We start from the raw sequence: 21418 nt of genomic DNA on the forward strand, positions 1-21418 counted from the left end.
AAAAATATATTTTGCAGTGGAAGCAAAGTACCCCTTATTGAAGTATTAAAGTAGCCACATTCTTTAAATGCTAGTGTGGTTGCTTTGAAGGGTTATTCCAGGTCATCTATATGTATATGAATATGCAAATATATTTTACTAATTTCTAGGCTATTTGCAATTACTCATGCAAGCTGTCAATCCAGACTTTCATCAGCATGAAAAACAATCCTCGTGAAACTCTCAGACAATTCAGAATGTGGTTTTCATTTTATAATACTGCAAGTTTCTCTTTCTCTTGTCTTCTAAAGCAATATTTTACAACCTTGGCAAGTTTAAGATGTGTGGATTTCAACTTTTCCATGCTGGCTGGGAATTCTGGGAGTTGGAATCCACACGTCTTAAAGTTGTCATGATAGGAAAACACTGTGCTAAGGGAAATGCAAAGTAGAAGAGTTACACATCTTATTTCTTTTATCAGTTACCCATTAAAAAGATAAAATGTGTTCCACTGCTATGAACATCTGGCCTCAGCTGACATCCAGCACATTGGGGCTCTTATCAAATCTATAACATTCATTAGGCTGAAAATTGTTCTGTTTTTGACTGCTTTTAATGACCAAAGATAAGTTTATTCATTTTTGATCAAGCATCTAAACAAACTCCAATGCTAAGCAACATTTTGTTTTGTTTTATAATATTAATAAGACTTTCATTTGATTTGTTTCATTTATTATGGTTTTTGTCTAGTTCATTTATACTTGTTTATCACACTAAATGGACACTGACAGCAATAGAAACTGTAAATAAAGTTTCACATTGTCATTTTACAATCAACTAAATTTCCTTTGAGAATAAGCCGAGGAAAATGAATATGTCAAAGTAACTATGGTAAACATTTAAAGGGAAAAAAGCAAGACAGTACATAGGTCTATTGGTACATAAAACACTATAACATCTCATGTTTTTCATATTCTTGATATAGTCGGATAAGATTGCAGAGAAATAGCATTATTGCAACAAAAGCAACACTTTTCTGACATTTTAAAGATTAATATATCTATTCATCTATTAATGTTTATAAAATAAAATAATCAGTCTTTAGTTCATATGTCTATCAGAATGCATATTTAACCAATTGTAAAATAACCATAGATTTCAGTAGCTACCTGGGAAGCAATTACAAAAAAATCAAAATATGGCACCATGCAATAGCTTGGCAATTTATATAAAGTGTAAATATACTTTTTTCAGTCTCGAACACTTAGCCTACTGTTATAAAACTGTAATAGTCTGAAATTCTAGCTACTGACCAGTAAAATGCACTACATGACCAATTTCATTCTTACTGAGGACTCTTCAGGCATACAATCCATGCTAGTTGTTCCATGTTCAACCCTTCAGTGGGATTTGAATCATTAGGCCTTGCACTTGTTGACTTGACAATTCATTTAGCATGGCTGTCAGTAGCTTGCAGGAAGGTTGGTCTTACAGATGTTAGTGTGAGAGTTTATTTAAAACCTTGTACCGTACTTGCAGATCTTCTGTTCAACATACTTTCCATTCATGTCACATAATTTCTCAGGGACCTGACAAACAACAGCACAAGGTCTCAAGAAGCCCCATTAAAAGGCAGGTGCTCAAATTCTTGATTTAATAAAATCAACTTTATAGTATAAAAGGAGATCAACACAGGCCTAATTCAGAAGTCAGCATTTTCATAATCACCAAAGTATCTTCTGCAGGATTTTAAGTAAGCCTTTATTATTGTCATGAAGGTTATTAGGAGATTACTCCTGAGGCACGATACAAGAGTGACACCTGGAGGAGACCATAAGAGGCACAGTAAGAGCTCTAAGTATTTGTTATAGATTTTCACTAGCAATATGCTTACATACATGCTCCTCCATTTCAAGGCAAGCAATGTTAATGCAGACCTTGGGAAAGAGTTTGAAGTTATATAAATAATAAAAACAGGTACACAAAATACACTAAAGCTCAATGAGAAAAGAGAAAAAGAAATGTAACTAAATCAAGTTTACATATTCCATATTATTCTATCCTTTTAAATCATCCTTGCTTCTATCATATCCATTCACATTTTATTTTTTGTCCATTAGACTTCTCACTTCATTCCTTTTTTAGGATTTAATCAGTTATCCAGCCACAACTTTCTCCGTCTTCCCCATTTCCTCTACATTATGTATTTTAAAGTTAAATTCATACTTATTCTCTCCATAGACCAACGGACTTGTTTTGTAGTGAATTAACTTTTGTATCCATTCGTCACTTAATCGTGGTTTTAACTGCGTATTTTAAGTCTTCCATTCCTAGTCCATTAATTTTTCTCCTGAAACACTCAATTCTTACTTCCATATAACTTCTTTATTTATTAAATGTATATGGTCACTCGTTCTAATAAGAACTTCCACAAAACAAGGTAAATAGAAACAAACTGTACAAAAAAACATTTTTACTTTCTTCGACAAATACTCATGCCTTGCACCTGACACATTATATCTCTATATTTCTATCAAAGTATTTTCATGCATTTTGCTATCTTTAGTAAAATTTTGTCTACTTATTCCAAGTTTTTGCCATTAAAATATCACTTGCAATTATCCAGTCCATTTTCCCAATCAAGCACAACTATTTTTGTCCTTATTAAATTAATTTTCAGATCCTGACCTATCCTCTTTGCATTCTGTAATATGTTTAATATTGGCTACAAATCATTCTTAGTTCTTAGCTAATAACAGGGCACGCTCTGATACAACAGCGCATGAACATTCATAACACACATCAAATGTTATCACATGGTTTTCTTATACATTTGTCCATCAACACAGTAAAAAGGCAATGAAAAATCACACTTATTTATCTTGCTCAATGTTGAAAAATTATGTGAGCACTCCACTTATTCTCTCACCTGCTTTACTTTCATCATATGCCATTCATGCATTCAATAACCAAACTCTATTTCCATGTTTGTGCAAAACTCCATTATTCAAACTTATTCACTTCATCATTCACTTTCTCTAAATCAACAAACGTACGAATAATTTTCTGCTTCACCTCCATTTATTTCTCAATTACCTATTGACGTGCAAACAAAAAAGCTACCCAGCAATCTGCTCAGTGTTGTTTCTAACATATACCTAGCCATACTGTTTTTTAACAAGTATTATAAAACTATAATACTACCGTATTTTTGGAGTATAAGACACAACTCCCCCCCCCGCCAAAAGGGCTGCTTTGCAAGCAGCAAAGGGGATAGGGCTGAGGCTCCTGGCCCGCGGGGGGGGGAGACCAAACGCCTCACAGGGCCCTCCCCCAACCACCCGAGGCAGAGATCTGTCCCTTGGGGCCGCAGCAGCACAATTTAGAATTTTTGGTAAAAGTTTTAAAATGCCCAATCAACCCAAATAGAATCAAATTGAAGCAACAAGAAATCCTACCTAAGAATTGCTCTAACAGTGCTTGGACCAAAGACTGAGAGAATCTGGGCCAGGATTGGAAGGCACCAGTATTTAAAGCTTCGCTCTCAGTCTTTGGACCAATCAGGCTAAGATAAAACCCACACGTGACCATTCCCTCCCCCTCCTCCGGAAAATCTGGGTGCGTCTTATAGACTGAATACAGCCTTTTGGTCCCCCGAAACCCTGCCCGCTTCGCAAAAATGGACATGCAGAGGGCTTGAGAGGCCTGCAAAGTGCTCATGGAGGCTGTGGAGGGCAAAAACGAACAAAAACACGGCACTCTACATGCCTCCCAAAGCCTATACATGCCCTGGTGTTTTGTTTTTTTTGCAAAAAATGGGCCTGTTTTTGTGAAAAATAGGTCATTTTTTTTGTTCATTTCTGTCCCACTAGCCCCCAGGAGCTCCCAAAGCCTATGCATGCCCTGTTTTTTTGCAAAAAAACAGGCCTGTTTTTGAGAAAAATGGCCATTTTTGCTCATTTTGGGGGGTGCAGCTCCCAGGAGCATTTTGCAGGCCTCTCGAACTCTCTGCATGCCCCATTTTTCAGAAAAAATGAAAAATGGTTTGGGAGGCCTACAGAGTGCAGAAACTTTTTTTTTAGTTTACCTCTTCAAAATCTTGGTGCATGTTCTACTCTGATGTGTCTTATACACATAAAAATATGGTACTTTTATAAATAATTGAAGCATTAAATGTTAACAATAACTGGATTAAAACTAGGTTTCATAATCTTAAATCCAATGTAACTGATTTAACATTTTTGTGACCTGCATCTTTGTTGTCTCCAGGCACAATTAGCAAATCACTTCACCTGGAGATGATTTATCATCTCAGCTACTATCACCACCATCACCATTTCTTTACATTACAATACAATACATTACAAGCAATCACTTCTATATTAACCTAGCCCATCATAGGCCAATTCACTCTAATGAATATGCCTTAGAGCCATAGTGGCGCAGTGGTTAGAATGCAGTATTGCAGTCTGATTCTTCTGACTGCCAGAAATTCAATCCTGACCAGCTCAAGGTTGACTCAGCCTTCCATCCTTCCAAAGTTGATAAAATGAGGACCCAAATTGTTGGTGGCAACATGCTGACTCTGTTAACTGCTTAGAGAGTGCTGTAAAGCACTATGAAGCGGTATATAAGTCTAAGGGCTATTGCTATTGTTATTTTGTCATTTATAAAACATGAAATCTTGCCATCTGGTTAAATGATTTCTCAATTTGAATTTTATCAGAAATCTTTTCACACAGGACCTTACTAAGACCAATCTTACTAATTTTTCAAGTGAAAGTTGAAAATTTTTCATTAATGAGAAATAATCAACCTTACTGCCAAAATAGGTAAATAGTTTGTTACTTCATCACTTTTTATTCCTTCATACATGTTAGAAGCCTACAGGTGGAGTGAGTTCAATTCTCTGCTATCTTTTCATTAATCTGTATCATATGAATATAAAGGAAAATCCTTTTTTGATCACAATATCTCCAGCACCTCCTGGTTACATATTGTATGTGAAATTCTTATAGGAATTACATCACTGGAATTCCTGCACTGAAGCAAGTAAAAATTTTCCAGATCTCCATAAATTTGTTGTATTGATCTATCAAACTCCTTTCAACTACTTACCTAAATCTGACTCCCAAATATATTTTAAGTGTCGTTATTCTATGTCTACCTATATTTACTTCCAATGCTTGAGTAAATTTTCATGCTATATCTTTTGATTATACAAAACAGTCATTCATTCTCAAAATTAGGCAGTGACCAGTTAATTCCATTTTTGTTAACTTTGTACAGGAGCACAATAACAGCATTCTTCCAATTATCAGGCAATGATGCATTTTTTGCATAATTTATTCAACGTTGATGCCTCCCATCTCTGGGCAACTCACAATAATAAAAAGCAACATAAAAACAAAAAAATTATAATATAGTGCACAGGAGCAAATTACAATTAAAGAATTCACACAATCACAACAAAAACCAGAAGCATACTTGAATATTTCTCCAGATACGCCATCAACACATATAGTTGCACTTTTCAACATTCTCACAGCATTTATTACTTCATCAGTCTTTTCTTGGGCACATGCAATTATAGCATTGATTTCATTTTTACTCTTCAACATATCACTATTATTCCCATACAAACCTCTAAAATATCCCTTCTAGCATTCCCAGGCTTTATTTTTAATTGCATTTACTCTGCCCTAATTCACAACAAATTTTATCTCCATCCCAATCTCTCCGCATTTTCTGACGCTTTTAAACACATTCCTCATTCTCTTTAGCTACATTTTTTGCCACTTTTTCTCTATATGCACATATTTTTTACCAATCGTTCTCTTACACCCATTTTCCCAATCCATAACCTCTTTTACTTTGACCTCTTAACAAGAATATTGTTATTAATATATGATACAAGCAATTTAGGTTGCTTTTAGAGCTAATTTTCTAAAACTGCAAGGAAGTAATTTAAATTCTGAAAAAAATGCATAATCAAAACAGTATTCAGAGTTATTTTTCTGTTTCATCAGAAATATCAATTTGCTGGATTAAGCTACTGTAGTGTGTCAGATGTGGTTTGTCAAGTTTTCTTAGAACAAATATTTAGAGCAGAGATGCTATGAAGACAAATGTTTAAAACCTGGTCCTAAATTAGGAGGGGGCAGCTCATATGCAGCCCTTCCTTCAAGCCCAATAAATGTCACTTTTTTTCCTTAAGCAAAATTAAAGATAGGATTGAAAGTAAATTTGCCTCTTGGAAGCAAATAATTCCTAGCCGCACTATTAATGTTTATGAAATGCTTGAAAAACCACTATTTGGATTGGGAGATAGTTTAAGGGTGGAAACTGAAGTAGTTTTCCTCCCATATGCCTCCGGTTCCCATGCCTATTGTTAATACTGCTCAGAATAAGTTTAAAAAAATTCACCCTTATCCCTTTCAATAACATCCCCACATTTCAATGCTTTAAGGAGGTCAGGAGACTGAATTGCAACCTTTAATTCTGCATGTTAAATTTATATTTACCAACAAAGAAAGAAGAGAGACTAGTGTAGATCTATTTCAAGCTATTTAGCTCTCCTCAGCCATACCCTTCTGGGATTCAAACCCAGGCTACTTACATATTAGGTAGATGTATTAACTTCTAAGCCATGGGTTATCCTCATTTTGTCAGCTATACCAGGGGAGAGATTAAGTGTTTTTTTTAATCAAGGCTTTAATTCTACAAATACTGGCCCCCACCCTTTGACCTCTGCCTCCCTGCAGCAAAAGAAGCAAATGGGTCTTGCGGAGGCGACAATAGGCTTTGGCAATCCCTGCAGTCTGAAAAGGGCGTTGGTACTTACCTGAAACGCCTCTTCTCATAGTGGGGGGAGGAGTATCCAGAATGGGTTGACTTTGTCCTCTCATGATTGGATGAGTCAGATAAGCTCTTTGGGCAACGACCCCTGGCCAGCAGGACTTCCCATATTTGACGAAGAGCTCCATCCGACTCGTTGCACCATTCACTCCAGACTCTTAATTCAGTTCTTAGCTTTTATCGTCTTCAACATCAATATTTATATAACTTCATAAAACAATGAACATAACACTTAGTCGTACAAACATAGTCAGGGAGGGACTGGATACTCCTCCCCCCACTATGAGAAGAGGCGTATCAGGTAAGTACCAACGCCCTTTCTCCATAGTGAGGGGGGAGGAGTATCCAGAATGGGACGTACCAAAGCCTGCACGTCCCTAGGGAGGGAGACCCATGAGGCCCCATGTCCCCCGCTCATGCCAGTTGAGGCATGGGCCCCGCCCTGTGAACCGCCTGCAACGCCCTGCGTCCAAAGAGGCTTCTGCTGAGGCAAGAGTCCAGTTTATAGTTCCTAGCAAAGGGAGAGGGGAAAGCCCACGTGGCTGCCCTGCAGATTCCGGCCAGGGCTGTCTGCGTGGCCCAGGACGTGGCTGCGCTCCGCGTGGAGTGAGCTGCGATATGATTGGTGTCTGTAAGCCCTGCGATTGGTATGCAGTGGCAATGCAGGTTCGCAACCACCTACCTATTGTGGTGGAAGTCACCCTGTTACCCAGGCCCCTATTTGGAAGGAGACAAACAGAGCTTCGGATTTCCTGTCTGGCCTGGTTCTCCTGAGGTAATCCTCAGAGCCCTCCTTACGCCCAGAGTGAGCCACTTCTTTCCCAACAGGTGGGAAGTGTCTGGACAGAAGTTGGGCAAATCAGTTCCTGGGTCTGATGGAAGCAGGGGCCCACCCTAGGGATGAAGGACGTAACCCCACTCTGTCTTGGTGGAAGAAGCAGAGATCCTCCCCGGAGGACAGAGCTTGCAGTTCGTATATCTGCCTGGCGGAGGAGATCGCCACCAGAAAGGCCACCGTGAGAATCAGGAACTTAAGGGAAACTGTTTGTAAAGGCTCAAATGGAGCGCCTATTGGAATGTCCCCTACCCTGTGTAAGTCCCAGGAATGGTACCTGAACGCTGTGTGCAGTTTGGGGTTGGAAGCCCCCTTGAGGAATTGCCTGACCATAGGATGGTGAGTCAAGCTCTGGTTCCTGCCACGCAGGAGAACTGGCGAGATGGCTGAAACCTGTCTCCTAATTGTGTTAGAAGCTAACCCTCTCTCCCGGCTTGCCTGGAGGAGGTCCAGAATCTGAGGCACTGAGGCCTGGCTAGGATTGTGCCCCAGGGAATTACACCATGAGGCAGAGGCCCACCACATGGAGCCATAGATACGCTCTGTGGAGGATGTGCGGGCAGTCTGGATAGTCTGCATCACCCTGGGGGGAAGAGGTCTTTCCCCAGGAGGCTCCGCTCAAGAGCTGGAGGTCAGCTGGAGCCATTGAAGGTCTGGGTGCTCCAGCGACCCCTGGTTAAGAGATATCCCCTCCTGGTAGATTCTCCATGGCCTCTCCGCTGAAAGCGACTGGAGATCTGCAACCACAGTCTCCGGGGCCAGTGAGGCGCCAACAGAACCCCTTCCGCCCCCTCCCGAAGGGTTTCCCATATGACCCTGGGGATCAGGGGTAAGGGCGGAAGGCATACTGACAACCCCTGGGCCAGGGGCTTCGCAGATCGTCCGCCCCTTCTGCCCCCCCATGTCTGGTACCTGGAGAAGACCCTCAGGAGCTGAGCGTTGAGGGGCGTGGCGAATAAGTCGACCTCCAGGCGTCTGAAGCACTCTGCCAGCTCCTTGAAGATTGCTGGCTGCAGCTTCCGCTCCAAATTGTCCCCTTGGTCCGGCTGAGCCAGTCGGCTCTGATGTTCCCCACTCCTGCTATATGTTCTGCCGTCAGCGAATGTTGTCTAAATTCATAGGCTATCTGAGGTGCTTCTGCGATCTCTCATAGTCGGGCATCCCATTCTGAGTTTGTGGTGGGTTCTGGCATGGGGACCAGCCTGTCTGACCCTTTTTCCCCCCGCCCATAAGGGTGCTATGATTCTATGGCTAGGATTAGCGCAGAGATAATCTGAATGTAAACACAGACGGAGTTTAATGGGCGGCCACTAGAGTGCGTGTAAACATGAAGTGAGGGAAGCTAAGGCTCACGATAAAGGCCTGCCACAAAGGTAAAATAATAATAACAACAACAAGAACCACAACAACAACAATAATAATAAAATAAAATACAAAAGGGGGCATCTTCCCGCCTGATAAAACCAAGAAAGATTAAGGAAACGATTGGTCCCTTGCTGGGAGAAAGTGGCCCGAAGGTGACAAGCAGCAGGGGTAAAGCCGAACTATTTAACTCGTGCTTGGCATCGGTCTTTACCCGAAGGGATAAACAATCCAACCTATCAAGAACAGCACCCCAAATTCAGATTAGGAACCCAAGATAAGATAGGGAAGAAATGGTAGCCTGTCTATCTTAGGCAAAGTCCAATTCCCAGGACCGGGTGGGTTACACCCCAGGGATCTGAAGGAGCTGGCGGACGAGATCTCCAAACAACTGAAACTATATCTATCAGAGATCCTGGAGTACCGGAGAACCACTATAGAATTGCTGATGTGATTCCCCCCTTCAGAAAGGGAGAAAAACCGGCTCAAGAGCCCAAAGCCAACATGGGTTTGTCAAAAACAGATCATACCAGACTAGCCATATTGCCTTCTTAGATACGGTGACAACCCTAGTGGACCATAGGAATGCCATTTATATAGTTAACTTGGACTTCAGCAAGTCCTGATAAGGTAGACCATAACCTACTACTAGATAAAGTAGAAGAATGTGGGTTAGACATAGTCACACCAGATGGCTTGGTAACTGGTTGACCAATCGCACACACCTGTACTCCTCAATGGAACTGCCTCTTCATGGAGGGAAGAATGCAGTGAGTCCCCCAAGGCTCTGTGTTGAGCCCAGTACTCTTCAACATCTTCATCAGTGATTTGAATGAGGGTGTTAGGTGTGTAAGCTAACAGTTGGGTTAGCAAAATATATGCCATGATAGTAGTACTGTTTCTTTAAGAACTGCTGTTATCTCAAGCGGTCATAAGAAGGAGCCGGTATGATGGTTAGCTCTCTGTTTGTTAAATGCTGATCGGTGGGGGGGGGGAGACTCATCAGGTTAGCAGATGACCCCAAGCTGGCAGGAATAGCCAACACTTCAGAATACAGGCTAAAGGAGGATTTTGATACCCTTGAACATTGGACACTACCTAGGAAAATGAGATTCAATGAAGTAAGGTTCTACTTTTAGGCAACGAAGGTGAAGTGCACAGGTACAGAATACCTTACTCCACAGTAGTAACTGTGAGGGGGATCTTGGAGTCCTAGTGGACAACCCTTTAATATGAGTCAGCAGTGTGCAACAGCTGCCAGAAAACCCAACACAGTTTTTGGCTGCATAAACAGAGGAATAGAATCAAGCTCCCGTGAAGTGTTCATCCTACTTTATAAGGCCTTGGAAAGGCCACAATTGGAATTCTGCTTTCAGTTTGGTCACCATGATGTAGAAAGGATGTGGAGGCTCTAGGGAGAGTGCAGAGAAGAGCAACAGAGGGGATCAGGGGACTGGAGGCTAAAGCCTATGAAGAACGGTTGCAGGAATTGGGTAGGTCTAGTTTACTGAAAGGAAGGACTAGGGGAGACATGATAGCAGTGTTCCAATATCTCAGGGGTTGCCACAAAGAAGAGGCAGCCTGATTATCCTCCAAGGCACCTGAGTGCAGAACTGGAAGCAATGGGTGGAAACTAATCAAGGAGAGAAGCAACTTAGAACTGAGGAGACATTTCCTGACAGTTAGAACAATTAATCAGTGGAACAACCTGCCTCCAGACATTGTGAATGCCCCAACAGTGGAAGTTTTTAAGCAGCTGTTGGATAGCTATTTGTCTGAAAAGGTATAGGATCTCCTGCCTAAGCAGGGGGGTTGGGCTAGAAGACCTGCAAGGTCCCTTCTCCCTCTGCTATTGTATTGCATAGTATTGTATTGCATTGCATCTGCTCTTTGCCTAGTCACCCCCACCCTTGGAAGGCCTTGGGGAAGGGGGGTAATCTCTAACCTGATTGGAGGTTCTTCTGTCTCTCCCTGGGGGCTAAAGCCTTTAGCAGCCGGGTTGATTACTCCTCCCCCCTCTGTGTTTTCCAGGCTGCCGGCTTGGGCCACATGGGGCCCCTCCTCCCCCTTCTTTCCAAATGGCTCTGCAGGGCAAATACCATAGCCCCGCCCTCAGAACTTAGCCACAAAATAACAGCTTTTGCTAAGGGGCCAGCCTCCTTCTCAGGGACTTCTCGCCCCTCCCCCCTCCTTCTCCTACTCAAAGGAGAATGCTCTTAAGGGGGAAGGAAGAATTAGCCACAAAAAACGCAGCTCTTGCTGGACAGCCTCTTTCTGATGGCCTTCTCGCCCCCAACTCTCTTTCTCCTACTTAAAGGAGAGTGTCCTTAAGGGAGAAGCCTTCTCCTGTTACTAGGCAGTTAGAAAGGGACAGAACGGGCGTTTAGGCAAGATTTCTGAAACACCGAAGCCGAAGGCCTCCCCTGGGGGGGAGGAGTTCTCAGGTTGGGGGGAGGGTTCTTCCTGCAGTCTTGTGGCAGCTGCCTCTGTGATTCATCTAGGAGGTAGGCTTGGGGGGGGGGATTGAACCACGGCCTGCCTCTAACCTCCTTAATAAGCCTCCTTTTGGCCCTTTGCTGCGTCCCCCGCCCTTGGCTAATGCCTCTGCAATGGTTTCTCACCTTTCAAGGGCTCCACAGAGCCTCCGGTTGTGGTTGTTGCTGGAGGGCTGAGAGCTGGGCTCCTGCCTGCCTCCTCTGAGCTGCTGGGGGCCGCCATCTTGGACCACGTGGTTTCAAGATGGCCCCCGGCTCCAAATTCAAAAGGCTCCTCTTTGCTGGAGCACATGGAAATGGCTTTTGCCTTTGCAGGCTTGCCATGCGGCTGCCGCTCGCCTCCCCCTGCCTCCCGCAGCTCTTTCTGAGCCTTTCCGGCTCTCACCTTGTCCACTGGTGATAGCTGCCAGCGCAGGCTTTCCAGGGCATTTTAACAACCCTCGTGGCTCAACCCCTGAGGGGAGCAGAGGAGCGCTTCTGCTCCTGATTAGCCTCTGCATCAAGGGCTGCCTCTAGGAAGCATATATGCCCTCTCCTCCTGCCTGCCCGGCAAGGGTCCTCCCTGAGTGACTCCGTCTCACTCAGTGGCCAGGGCAGTGTGCCGCCCCAGGGGGCTTGTGGCAGTCCAGTCCTTGCAGGAGGAGGCTGTGTGCAATGTAGGGAGGCAGGATTCGCCGGGTCCAAGTTTATTTTCCTTAATCCTTTGTAAATTACTGGAGGTCCAGAGTGGTGCATCCTTTCCCTGAGTAGGATGAGTCAAAATATGGGAAGTCCTGCTGGCCAGGGGGCGTTGCCCAAAGAGCTTATCTGACTCATCCAATCATGAGAGGACAAAGTCAACCCATTCTGGATACTCCTCCCCCCTCACTATGGAGAACAGCTGATCGAGAGGCTCGGGCTTAAAACTGAAATTGAAAGCGAAACCTGCTGTTTGGACTTACAAGGAGGCAAATTGCTGGGAGGCAGAGGCAGATTTTTTCTTCTTCTAATCAGGTTAAACTGAATCAGGCTGTTTGCTGTTTGCTGCAAGGAGGTAAGTCAATAACTATAAATGCCTATAGAATGTTCAAATTATTCGACTTATTTTTAAAAGACTGCTTTGTTATTCTTCTAGACAATTTAACAAAATGAAGAAGCTTTTTAAAATAAATGCTTGATCTGAAGAGGCCCAGTGTATCTCCTTTTAAATAGCCGAGTATAATGTATACTTCCAGAAAGCCACATCAATTTTAACAGCATCTGTACAAATATAGTCTGAAATGTAACACCAAGGAGGCAAATTGCTGGGAGGCAGAGGCAGATTCCCCGCGCCCCCTTGTTTTCCTCCCCAAAAGCTAGGTGCGCCTTATACTTCGGAACGTCTTACACTCCAACAATACGATAATATTTATTTCTACTTATAGTATATTGTGGGAAACTATTTCCAAATACACTGTGATGTTGAGAACAGAGCAATATGTGAAATACTAACAGTTATCTTAACAAGATATTAATATTACATTTTGCTTTATAACAGTTAGCAAAGATGTGATTTTTTTCCTGATAAAAGAGGTAAAGAAACACTTGATTTCCCTGAGCAATACTTGTTTCATTCAAAATCATCTCCACCTCATGTGTCAATACTGGACTGGACTTACAATAGTAAGAAGGATCCAGAAATCAATACAAATACAGTAATTTGTGCTCTTAAGGTTTCACCTGCTTATCCTAGGTTGCAATCGCAGTGATATGCATTAACAATTCAAACACTCAATACCAATTAATGATGATAGCCATGCAAATTACATATATAAATAAAAATAAACAATTGATTTAATCAAAAACTTCCAGTAAACACTGGAATGAAATTTTATTTTATTTTTTACAATAAAAAGGTGTGATAATCATTTCTAACCTTCTCCCATTTGGAGACTTAGACTGGAAAACAGTAGTAATCGACTTCCATACTGTTGCCAAGAAAAAATAGATGTTTATCTATAAATTAAGTTCATCTGGAAAATATCTTTATATCTTTATCTTAATAATGGTAGATTAATTTTATGATTTATTTATGTTCTATATGTTTTGAAATGGATCACACTCAAATACTTGGAGAAGACACAAAAATAGTTTTAGCATTTACCAAGCAGTAGAAATTTAAAATAAACTAGATTTAACTATGAGAACTATATAGATTGATCTATAATTGTTTGAGGGGTTTGTTCCTTACACCCACCCATAAATATATAAAAACATAAACAGTACTGGCTTACAGAAGTCAGTCAGCCTGGAACTCTGAATTACAATATCATATAGGAAAGATTATTTCTTTATCAATAAAAGGAATGATTCCAAATATGTCATAAAATTAGAGATGGAGAGCTGAAATCTAATCCAAACAAACATCAACTACTTCTCTGAGCACACCTCATAAAGCAGTGTTTCTCAACCATGGCAACTCTAAGACGTGTAGACTTCAACTCCCAGAAGACCCCTGCCACTTCTTAAGAGTTGCCAAGATTGAGAAACACTGCTATATAGGAAGGACTTTGGGGAGGCAAAATAACCCCTTTCCCTTCTCTAAAATTATATGGCTTACCTTTGCCATAGCAAAGGAAAAGCATTGGTACAATAAATGCAAGTAATTCTAAAGAGAAGCAGCTGCAGGTAATAAGTTCTCTAATAGCCAGTTCTGGCTATCCATGGGAAAGGTGCAAGGCAACCAAATCAGAACCAGCGCACGTCCATGTAAGTAGGAACACCTATAATGTTGTCTCTTGCTATGAGAAAGCTCTTCACTAGAGGAACTACAAATCTGAACATCCCCATCCAGTATCAAATAACACTATCAAATGATGCACCTTCAGAATCAGGAGACGGGGGGAGGGGGGTTTGAAATGGGGAAAATGGGAACAGCAGAAAATGATCTACTGCTCTAACACAAATTAGTTATAGCTTAAGAGTAATTGACACACTACAACAACCTTAACAATTGTTATGGGCACCAGAAGAACAAGAACCAGAACTTTCTGTCTCCCTTGATACACGAAGTAGTAAAAGAGGAGGTAAAGAACTTACAGCAGTGATGGCTAACCTTTTTGCCATCGCGTGCGAAAAGCGCAGGGGAGCGGGGGAGGGTGGTGCGCATGTGTGCCCACACACATAATTCTATGCACCTGCCCCGCACGCACACACGGCCCCCACTTTTGCCACGCAATGGCACAGTGGACCTGTTTTTTGCCCTCCCCAGACTCCAGACCCTTTCTAGGAACCTGAGGAGGGCAAAAATTGCATTCCCCACCCCACCCCCACAGAGGCCCTCCAGAGGTCAGAAACGGCCCATTATCCAACTTCCGGTTTGCGTGCTGGGCTGTTTTTTGCCCTCCGGAGGCTTCAGGAAAGCTTCCTGAAGCCTCAGGTGGGCGAAAAACCACCCAATGGGCAACCTGGAAGTCTGTTCCCGAACTTACGGTTTGTGTCTTGGGTTGTTTTTCGCCTCTGGAGGGCGAAAAACTACTGAAAATGAAGGTAGAAATCAGCTGGCTAGCGTGTGTCCTAAAAAATGCCTTCACGTGCCACCTGTGGCAAGCATACCATAGGTTCGCCATCTCGGACTTAGAGTAATCGAGCATCTTGAAGCCCCTGGGCCACAAAGCAAAGAGCATCTCCCCAGTTAATAATATTCTGCGGGGGGGGGGGAGACAATAATGCATCAATGTACATCTTCACTTACCATGGTTTGGGGCACATGCATATCTGCTAAATAACAGAAGGATCATTGGATTTTTTTATATTGTATAAAATTTTACATCTGTACACATGCACATTTGATAATTATTTTTCATATCAACTAAACATTTTATTTTTTTTCCTTTATCAAGATGATGATAATTGCTGCATCTTTCAATTAAGATCATTCATCTCTAATAAACAATCATATTTAAGCTAGTATTAACTACCGTAGGAATGGTTTGTACCAAATCAAGAATCCAATTAACAGAATTATTTTCCTTCACTACTGAATTTGTATTATCTAGAACAGGGGTGTCAAACTGGCGGTCCATGGACCAGATACATCACGTGCAGGCCTCACCCACACCGGCTCCGCAAAGGTAAAATATGTCACGATACGTCACGTGACACGATCAAGATTGACATCCATGATCTAAAAACCTCATTTACCCCATTGAAGACACCACACTCATTGCCCTACCCTTATTTCTTAACACCTTGGTTAACAACCATGGTGTTCACACTTACAACCTCTATGTTTAAGAACCACCATAAAAAACATAAAATCATGAAGCTCCATTACAGTTCTAATTCAAAGACTATTTGTAGGCCAATTACAATATGTTTCATTAATTTTTTTTTCAGAGAAAATGTTTCTATACTTAGGAATGTTCAAAGTTCAAATGATTGAGGAAGTATTTAGAAGAAAATGGCAATTGATTTGAACATTCAATACAATCTAAATATTACATTGTGTATGTGGCCTGACTTTTGGCAACTCCTGCATATATTGTATTGGTTGTTGAAAGAAATACAGCTTTCACCAAAGACACAATGCACTGAAAAAAATAGATGCCATCCTTTCCCTCTCCATAACTTTGCTTTGTATTTATTAACTCTCCATTTTGATTTATTCAAAGTATTTATTTGTCACTGACTCCTTCTAAACCTGTTTACAGACTTTAGACCATATACTACCAAACAAAATACAAGAAAACTCATAAGAATGTGATAATTATAAGCAATTTAACCATACCATCATGAACTACCCAATGTAGCATCTAAATTTTTCCAGAATCCATGTTTAATTTCTAGAGGATAAGCACTCCAAAACTGGTATAACAAAAAAGGCTTCCCAGCTGAACTCAAATGAGTTTCTACTGCATGTGGTGGACTCAAGGCAGCCTTTGATGGTGAATGCAATTGTTCAGCCTTTCTGTGTAATAGAAATATTCTCTCCAAATTGTCTATAGGTTAATATCAAAATCTTAAATGATATATAGAAGCAAATTAACAGCCAGTGCATTTATTTTATTATGGCATTGCCTCTTCCAAGGTGGCGCAGTGGTTAAATGCAGCACTGGAGGCTACTGCTAGATCAGCAGGTCAGCGGTTCAAATCTCACCGGCTCAGGGTTGACTCAGCCTTCCATCCTTCCGAGGTGGGTAAAATGAGGACCCAGATTGTTGGGGGCAATATGCTGACTCTCTGTAAACCGCTTAGAGAGGCCTGAAAGGCCTATGAAGCGGTATATAAGTCTACTGCTATTGCTATTGCTATTGCTATTCTTGCTGCTGACACTTGGGCCTCTGATGTCACATACTTTTTTTCAGAGAAATGCAATTCCATCAGAGCAAGCAACCTCTTATTTCAGGGACCCGGAAACCCCTTACTTGTGGGATCCTTGTCTTTCCAGATACAGCTCATTTCTGCTTTAAGTTATTTGTCAGGGGTCAGCAAAACCTCAGAAGTGTCAGAGAAACATAGCTGAGACTTATCAGCAATGATTCCTTCCATATTCAGGATTAGATCCAAACTAGAATACCAGGGATATTTATATAATAATATCTGAGGTTTACAATGCTCAATTTGTCTAAAACTGTAGCTTAGATCGAATACCGTATTTTTCGGAGTATAAGACGCACCTTTTTACTCCAAAAAAAGAGGGTGAAAATCTGTTTGGGTCTTATACTCCGAATGTAGCCACCTGGGTCATCTGAAAAAGGGGCAGGCAAAGCGGGCACTGCAGAGATTGTGATGGCTGGAAAAGAGAGAGATTTCGCTTTCAGAGCTCCCGCTCGGCTGGGCTCCCGGGAGGGCTTAGGCGGTGGTGGCGGTGGCTGCGGCTCCTCACATTGCTGGGGAGTGAAGTCATTGTGGCCATTGTCTCCCCTGAGCTGCTCGCTGAATCTCTGAGGCACCTTTCGCTTGCAGGAGGAGGAGGGTGAGAACGGAGTACACCAAAGCCTCTGAGTAACTGGGAAAGAAAGCCACGCTTGGAACCTGCCGAAAACTGCCACCCGAAAAGCACACATTTCTTTCCCAGTTACTCAGAGGCTTTGGTTTAAGGAGGCGCTGCTTTAAGTTGCCCTCCTCCTCCTGCTAATGAAAGGTGCCTCAAAGATGCTAGATTTCTCAGAACGCTAGATTGGGAAGTTAAAAACCTGAAATAGGGTACAATCAAGCTTGATTCAAAGGCCTTGGTTCCTGAGAATCCGGAGAGATTGGTGGGGGGGAGGGGGGAGGAAGGGAAGAGGAACAATCTCCTTCTTATGAAAGCTTTTCTCAGAATGCTAGATTGGGAAGTTAAAAACCTAGAATGGGACACCATCAAGCTTATTGCCATATGCCTACTGCCATACACCTCCCAACGGCCGATAAGTTCCCACAGGGTGGGCCTCCTTCGGATACCATCAGCCGGACAGTGTCGGCTGGCGGGCCCCCGGAGGAGAGCCTTCTCTGTGGCTGCTCCGACCCTATGGAATCAGGTACCCCCAGAGGTCCGGACCTTACCCACTCTCATGGCCTTCAGGAAAGCCGTTAAAACCTGGCTGTTCCGGCAGGCCTGGGGCTGTTGACCTTAGTGTTAAGGTCCAGCCCCGATTAGAACGTATGTGTGTTGTGAATTTTAAACTATTTTTTTACTTATCTGGCTTTTCTTTTTTTCTTTTTCTTTTTTTTTCTTTTTTTTTGTTGTAAGCCGCCCGGAGTCCTCCGGGATTGGGCGGCCTATAAATTTAATAAATGAAATGAAATGAAGCTTGATTCAAAGGCTTTGGCTCCTAAGATCGGTGCGCTGCCATCCAAAATGCTGGTACCACGATCGCTGCAGGGCCCATTTTACCTGCTCCTTCTCGGGCAGTTCCAGGCGGCAGAGATCGCGCTAATAGCATTTTTGGGTGGCAGCACACCGATCTCAGGAGCCAAAGCCTTTGAATCAAGCTTGATTGTGTCCCATTCTAGGTTTTTAACTTCCCAATATAGCGTTCTCCACCACCCCCCACCCCAAATCTCTCCAGATCTGCTTATTGCTATTGCTGCTATTGCGCCCAGCTACCGTATCTCTTTGCTGCATGACAGATCCGGGCGGATTGGGGGTGGGTGGGTGGAGGAAGGGAAGAGAAACAATCTCCTCATCATTAAGTCTTTTCTCAAGATGCTAGATCTTCACTTTCTCTCCGGGAAAAGCTATTGGCATGGTTGGGATCTTGGCTAGTGGAAGAAGTACAGGATGGAAAGGAAACTTCGGAATGCAGGTGTGCCAGGTCAGGAGTCTCCCTGCAGACTGGAACCTGCTTCTGCCCTGACACTAAGGAAGCGGTGTTGCCAAGAGGGCAGTGAACAAGCCTGGTTGTTCAAGGAGACAGCCTTGGCGGGTTGCTTCCTTTGGGCTTCCCTTTTGCCGCTCAGGTGCCATTTCAGCCCCCATGTGTCTTTCCTTCCTCACTGAAGAGAAGAAGCAAGCCAACTGCCGCTCTTTGGGCCAAGCGGCTCCGTGTCGCCGGTCAGAGGGAAGTGGGGGAGGGGACAAAATAAAGCGCAGAGAGATATGTTTAATCCTGCCCTGCCATGGGAGGGGTAGAGAAAAGTAGGTTTGAGATCGATAAAAGCCTTACCCTTTAGGAAGATCGAGTCCCCATGTGCCACGTTTTTGCCCTCTCCCCAAAAAAACAGAGTGCAGAGTGCTCTTGGGGGGCAGGGAGGGCAAAACCTTTAAAAAAAAAATTTACCCCTTCAAAATCTTGGTGCGTCTTATACTCCGAAAAACACGGTAGCTATTTCTTTCTCCATGAACTGAACTCACTAAAGTTCTTAAACAGTCCTCTAGGTATGCAACTAGAAAACAATGTTCAGTACCCTCTGCCATACACCTTCAGCTGCTGAATTCATGTATCCAATAAGAGTAAAAAAATCAAATGTATATCAACTGTGGATAAGCCATAACTATATTTTAATTTTACTTCTGTTAAGTTAATGTCACAAACTACAGATCTTACAGGCTCCTACACGAAAGTCAAAATCTATTACCAAATTAATAGGTAGAGAAAGGAATGAATGAAAGCCAAATGGAACAAGAAGGGCACCCACAGTTATTAAGACGAAGATTAGGAAAAGGGCAGATCTCATAACAGATATACTTAATAGAAACATCTATTTTCCATCTATAACAACACAGATGGGCATCTGAAAATAAATATTTCCCTCTCTCTCTCCTTTCTGAAGCAGGGCTTATTATTCTTCGAAGCCTATTTCTTATATTATTGCTTGCGTAGACTTACGAAAATCAAGTACTCTGAAAGAATATCCAATGCTGAAATCCGCCGAAGATGTGATATCAATGAAAATGTATCTGCCATTATAGAACTTAGACACTGGCGCTGGCTAGGCCATACATTGAGAATGCCAGAAAATTGAATCCCAAAAATTTCCCTGCTTGCAGAGCCTGGTCCGACCTGGAAACGGCCAAAAGGAGGTGTTCGTCTAACCACTCTGCGTCACTTCAAACGGAAAGCCGAAGATATAGTCATGCGCCCATTCAATCAGCCGAAAATCATATAATAGCGACTGGCTGCACCACCTGACAACCCTAGCCCAGGACCGAAAACAGTGGCGTCAAATTTCCATGGAAGTCGCCTATACCCACGATGGGTGAAGAGGCGTCAAGTACAAGTACAAGCAAGTACTATTTCTTATGGGACAAAGTAGCCCCTTCCCCAGATTTGGTATAACAAGCCAGAGAAAGAGCTCAAAGAAAGAAGTTTGAGGAAAATGGGAATCAGAGAGAGCTGTGGAAGGATTCACCTGGCTGCAAATACTGAGGCCAGAGAATTAAGTTGGGACAAATGTACTTTCTTTGTAAGACCTAAAGCAGTGTTTCTCAACCTTGGCGACTTTAAGTCCTGTGGACTTCAACTCCCAGAATCCCCCAGACAGCTGGCTGGGGAATTCTGGGAGTTGAAGTCCACAGGACTTAAAGTTGCCAAGGTTGAGAAACACTGACCTAAAGGGTTGCAGAAGTTACAAGGCAGCGCCTCTTGACATGAGAGCCGTCCTAATCAGTAGCACATAAATTGTCTTCTTCCAGTATCATAGGCGATTTTGTCATTGCACTGCTTTGCTTTTAAACTAAGCAAATTCTGTACGAGGGACAGGAGGAGGAAGCAGAGGAGTTGTGATTCTCCCACGGCACCCACGTGCAATTCACTACTCTCGGGAGCAACGTCACGGCCGGCCGTAGCAGAGGCAGCATCGGGCTGCTCCTCCTTCGGCTGCCTCTCCCCCCCAAGGCCGGCCCCGACTCCCCGCTACACACACACACACACACACACAGGCTCGCACCGTCGAGGGAGACGAACTGCCCGACTGCCGAGGATCCTCCTCCGCTGTTCTCCACGAACTGCACCTCGGAGACGATGATGTTGTCTTCCAGCACCGAACCGCATCCGGTGCAGACGGCATCGCCCCGGGCTGAGTCCACCTCGATGTCGGAGCCGCCGCAGGCAGCGCACACCCGCCCGCCGGACATCTTGACCGGCGGTGCGGGCGGCCGCCGGCAAGCAAGCAAGCAGGCTGGAGCGACTTCGCTGCAAGCGGGCCGAGCCGCCCGCCTGGCTCAGCACACACTGCCGGCGGTTTCTCGCGCTATTCCTCCTCCACGCAGGCCTGGCTCGGCCGCCCATTCGCTGCCGGAGGAGGAGGAGCCGCAGCCCCCCCAAAAAAAACGCCCTTTCTCGCGAGGCCTGCCTGCCGCTGCGAGCTTCCACTTTCCGCGGCAGTGTATCGTCGTGCGCCTCTTGGGTGTTTGGGGATTCCCAGAAGGCGTCTAGAACGCCGAACGTTGCAATTCACCAGAGTTTCTGCCGCTGCTACTTTCTCCTTAGCCTTTAGAATGACTCTT

The 21418-nt window shown here is 43.3% G+C and overlaps 1 protein-coding gene across 1 annotated transcript in view; it reads right to left on the minus strand.

Annotated features, from left to right (window-relative positions):
- BRF1 (BRF1 RNA polymerase III transcription initiation factor subunit) overlaps positions 1 to 21189 on the minus strand; it is a 214012-nt gene extending 192823 nt beyond the window's left edge. Inside the window, 1 exon segment of the mRNA XM_032235340.1 lies at positions 20860 to 21189. Within this exon segment, the coding sequence (XP_032091231.1) occupies positions 20860 to 21046 (187 nt within the window). The 5' untranslated portion in view covers positions 21047 to 21189.
- Between the last annotated feature and the right edge of the window lie 229 nt (positions 21190 to 21418).

This window comes from Thamnophis elegans, chromosome 1, assembly GCF_009769535.1.
Source record: "Thamnophis elegans isolate rThaEle1 chromosome 1, rThaEle1.pri, whole genome shotgun sequence".
Classification (NCBI taxonomy): domain Eukaryota; kingdom Metazoa; phylum Chordata; class Lepidosauria; order Squamata; family Colubridae; genus Thamnophis; species Thamnophis elegans.